The sequence below is a fragment of the Perkinsus marinus genome, assembly GCF_000006405.1.
Source record: "Perkinsus marinus ATCC 50983 genomic scaffold scf_1104296956044, whole genome shotgun sequence".
NCBI classification, from domain to species: domain Eukaryota; phylum Perkinsozoa; order Perkinsida; family Perkinsidae; genus Perkinsus; species Perkinsus marinus.
This window is the reverse complement of record NW_003207592.1, coordinates 5,909-10,703: the sequence shown is the minus strand read 5'-3', so window position 1 is coordinate 10,703 and position 4,795 is coordinate 5,909. Positions and strand designations below refer to the sequence as shown.

At 47.8% G+C, this 4,795-nt stretch overlaps 2 protein-coding genes across 2 annotated transcripts; one reads left to right on the top strand and one right to left on the bottom strand.

Moving 5' to 3' along the window:
* Positions 1 to 1,536: 1,536 nt before the first annotated feature.
* On the top strand, positions 1,537 to 2,685 carry Pmar_PMAR008594 (hypothetical protein; the record flags this gene model as incomplete). The annotated part of the gene is made up of 1 exon (XM_002775298.1): positions 1,537 to 2,685. The coding sequence occupies one exon, from the start codon at positions 1,537 to 1,539 to the stop codon at positions 2,683 to 2,685; it is 1,149 nt and encodes a 382-aa protein (XP_002775344.1).
* Positions 2,686 to 3,249: 564 nt separating this feature from the next.
* Positions 3,250 to 4,491, bottom strand: Pmar_PMAR008593 (hypothetical protein; the record flags this gene model as incomplete). The annotated part of the gene is made up of 1 exon (XM_002775297.1): positions 3,250 to 4,491. The coding sequence occupies one exon, from the start codon at positions 4,489 to 4,491 to the stop codon at positions 3,250 to 3,252; it is 1,242 nt and encodes a 413-aa protein (XP_002775343.1).
* Between the last annotated feature and the right edge of the window lie 304 nt (positions 4,492 to 4,795).

Sequence of the window (4,795 nt, the reverse complement as noted above, 5' to 3'; positions counted from 1 at the left end):
TGCTAAGAAATACGACCGTCAAGGAATATCAAGTCCACCAGTGAACCTCAGAGGCTCGCTGGGTGGTGAGTTGAGGGATGACGACGCCTCCACTGTAACCTCAACAGAGCTGCTTCCCAACAAGGGGCAGATAATTTCCGAAGAGAAGATAGTAGCCGCTAACTGGCCACTCAGGTCCGAGGTGACGAGTTCGGCATATTTTGAAACCTCTGCTGTTCCGTTCACCATTGGCATCGTGTGTTTTTTACTCGTTCTTTTCCTCGCATTTCGTTTCTTCAGAGTATGTCGAATCTCGACAACTAAGGATGCACCGAAGTCAGTATGTTCTATCCTTCGTCTCATCAATATAGTCAAAAGAGAATAGAAATTTCCAAGTGATTGATGATCAGTCGTGTTGGTAGTTTGCAGAGAAGTAAGCGAACGAACATGGAGTACACCACCGTCGTTCTCACCTCGTCGAAGTACTTCTCTTCCTCCAAGCCGTGACCTCAGCCAATGCTCTATTTCCCCAGTCTCATCAAAGAATACAACACATCGCTGTTGGTCCCCCTCCTGTCGATTCACAGTATCATATGATAGTAACTGTGATGTAGTCTGAGACCAATCGATTCATACCTTTCCTCCCCAACCTGCGCATCTTTCCCTCCTCCAGGCTGATGCAAACAAAGGCTCCACCCACCCCTGCATCACCCTGTATGTGTCTATCATGGACGACGACAGGGGATGATGCACTACTACACTACACAGAAGCGTATTTCATAACCCTTTGGGAGCTGGATTGGCCGGGGCCGATATGCCAAAGCCTCAAGATATGCCGCCGTACAATCGATTTCGTCTGAGCGACTGAAGTAATACCGATTTCGACGAGTTGCGGTAATCGATTTGGCACTGAGCTTGCAGGGGCCGATATGCCATCCCTGCTGTGTCCGATCATTCCGACGAGATGGGTCTTCCTATAACATGATCCTAGTGAATTCACGGCAATCAGACACGTGTTCAGAAGGGTGGCATAGCCGCCCCATCCTACAGAACTAATTTCACTAAGAGCTACATAAGCCTTAGAAAGACGTTAATTTAATTAAAGTACTTTTAGCTTAATGGCCAGCGGACGGTTTTCCATCGGTCAGGTCGTGCGGTCCATCCCTGCAGCGGGCGCAGTATCCTGTTATACTTTTTGGATTTTTTTCGTGGACTCAGGCTGACAGTTATCGTGCTTCCCCGCTTTCGACAGCCAGTGAGGACAGTGTTTGTGCAACCGGTGGACAGATTCAAGCGCACAGCATAGGGAGGTGCTGCAATTATCGAGCCGTACTGGATATTATTAGATGGTTAATCTTCCAGTCGATTTACTGGTTCTTGATGACTTGCAAACGATTCATCGTCGGGATGGCATGCTTTTCGGTATGTGAGGTGAAGGTTACGGGCTTTTCAACAGCAGTGCCCTCTACGTCGCCCTCGTCCAAGCATCCTTTCATCCGAATCTTTGCGGAGGAGTTAGTCGCTACTGCGCCATCGGTGAATCTGTTCCTTTGCCCGATGAATGTAACAGATGGTGTAAACTTGACGTCCTGGCCGTCGGAGGAGGTTACTATTGACGGTACGTTTTGTATGGACTATGATGAGCTTATGGAGGTCAAAAGTAGAGGAGATTTTTTAAAGTGTTTAACGGAAGTTACTACTGCCACTACGCATGCACTGGACAGCTTGGGTGTCGATGCGGCTATCATACACGGCTCGTTATTAGGCTGGCAACGACACGATAGGAGTCACATACCATGGGATGTCGACGCTGATCTCACCATTATGCAAAGTCACTGTCAACAGGCTTTCAAGGATCATTCCTCTGAGCGTCATAAGAATATGGCCGCACTTATCAGAGAGTACTTACCTATTGACTCTTATTATCGTGTGGCTGGTATCGTGTTCGGTGTTGGGTCTGAGTTGCCTCCTGATGGTTGGGAAAACTGTGATGCTCGAGAGTTCCGTATCATCCACGACTACAAGGACGTCACCTGCCATGCTGATGTATTTCAGCTACTCCAATCGAACTATACCGGTGGTGAAGAGTGTGCATCTTGCCCAGGTTATAACGAAGGTTTCGTTACCACTTGTCGAGAGTTGGATAATTCGTGTGCGTTGTATGACGACTTTTTTCCAATGAGATGGGACAAGCAGGATGGTGGTGATGTGAAGGTCCCAAACCGGGTTCGTGCTGTATTGGGGTCCAATTTTGGTTCGCTATCTTGGGAACTGCTCAACCTTCAGAGCGTACCAAGGAATCATGAATTCGGATCTAGCATGTTGGTGGTTGGTCGTGCTATGATGAGCAATGAAACAATGCACACATCAGCTAGCCTGGGTAAGCTAAGAGGCCCTCAAGGTGCTATGGGCGAGACTGATATGCCCGCAATAGCCCCGAGCATAAGCTTGTCTGAAAATGGTGTCAACGTGCTGGCCTCTAGATTTATTGCTATGAATTGGTCCACAGTTCCTCAGATTGTGATGGTGTCGAGCATTCGCGCCTATGCTGTGTCACTTACAATAGGTTCAATTTGCACAATGTGCCTCATTCTTATGTTGTACTACTTTTTCAAGAGAAATCGAACTGATGACTTATCCGCTGGCGTGAGCCCGGGTTCAGCCAATTCTCTGCTCAATCTGGTTGATGTGATTAAAAATGAGTAAGGATAGTTTCTTTATTGTGCAGCTGTCGTGTGTTAGTTTAACGTAGCTCTGAGACGTGTTTCGCTTGTAGTGAGATCAATCAGGCGGGGCAGCTATGCCACAAGTCCATGATATGTCGTAGTGTACTCAACTTGGCAGCACACCATAGGAAGATCATCTCACACTGACTGTGCAAGTTAGTTTCACCTTCAATGAGACTGTTTCCGCTCATGGGGCAGATATGCCATATGTCATTGCATATTTCAGTTCTCCGATTGCCTCGCGTCGGGAATCTTCGACTCCACTGATGGGAATATACTAATCTCAGATGAAACATGCAATCATGAATTCAAATCCTATCATGAATTCAAAGTCAAATCTTATCCTCCTTACCTATTTGGAGATGCACTACCAGGCAAGTGTTCCATTCGCAGAGAAAAGACCCGTTATCTGAGGACAATTCCTATCAAATATGCCTCCTTGATACTACCATTAACACAATGCGGACGAGAATGAGGAATGAACGATAATCGATATAGAAAAACAATGCATTGCAAGAACTAAAGGTATTAGTTGCAGAGACAACTACTCTATCGGTATTGCCGTGTTACTGCCATCACTGTATGCAGAAGCGGCAGAAGACGAAGGAAGTTCATCAACTGTGCGATGACGTTTGCAAATACAAACACCCAAACAAATAAGGCACGCTGCACAGACAAGTGCCAACGCAACCAATACAATGATCTCGTATTGTCGACTCAAGCCCCCAGACCAACCTTCCTTGACCAGATTCTGGAGGTTGGTGAGAACCTCTTGCATTTTGCTATCATCGCTGCCACGAAGTGATGGTGCGGCAGCTGGAGGTGCCGCATCGCTAATCTCGTTACCGTTGGCGTCGACAGGACGGCCGACAACGAGCATCTGCGAACCATATTTGTAGTTACCGGGCACCAGCTTGAAGTTATTGAGCTCGATGCCGGGACCAGGATACTGAGACTCTAAGGCACCTACCGGGTTATTGGGGATCTTACAATCACCCCAATCCAAGCGGTCCCACGTTGAGGGCTCGTAGTCGCTCTTGAGGCCACAAACTCGTCCTTCAGCAGTTCGGCAGACAGTTACAGCGCCGTCACTGTAACCGGGGCACGTGGTACAAGGGGCCTCAGGATCCGTAGACTGTAGCATCTGGAAGATGTCTACATGGCAGTTGCTACCATTGAGGGAGTGAACAACTCGGAACTCAGGGTTCTCGCAGCCTTCCCAATCATCATCTTTCAACTCGGAGCCGACCATGTACTTGATGCCTCTCACTCGAAAGTGCTTATCGTCAGGCATACGCTCTTGCAGGACCTGGGCGATGTTCTTGTGTTCAGGTTTGGCGTACTTCTTGAAGGATTCTCGACAGTCAGCTTTCATAATAGAAGTGTCCGCGTCGACGTCCCATGGTATATATCCCTTATGATGCCGATACCACCCGAGCAAAGTGCCATCACTAAGAGCTGGGCTAAGGCCTATAGTATCCATAGCGTGAGTAGTGATGTTCACAACATCTGTGAGGCACTGGAAGAACTGAGCCCTGTTCTCCTCGGCCAACAGCTCCTTATGGCTCGAACAATTGGAACCATCGATGGTCACTTCGTAGCGAGGCCATTGAGAGAGGTCGACCTTGTCCTTAAGTTCAGCAGGGCAGAGAAAAAGGTGCTCCAAGGGAGCTGATATTGGGTTCTGCTCAGCGTATACTCTGATGAAAGGATGTGCAGCTGAGGAAGCGAAGACTGCTGTGAGGAGGGCCTCAACAGTCAGCAAAAGCACCCATAGAAATGACATGATGGAAGCCAACCTGTGATAGTCTACACTCAATGAACACTGCAAACGGAAGGGCTTGGGTGAAATACAAATGATACGCACATGTATGGATTGAATGTAACGACACAAACGTCTGTCTCCTTTCCGCAACCAACCGCTCCATGGTAGTGTTACACACTATTCGGAGGGCTGCGAACTTGGCGGTAGGAAGATGACGGAGTTGAAGTAGATGACGGAATGCTTGTGGAACGAAATCTTTTGAATACGAAAAAATACAACAGTGCTATACCAAAAAAAAGACATGCAAGCTACGAAAGACACCGAT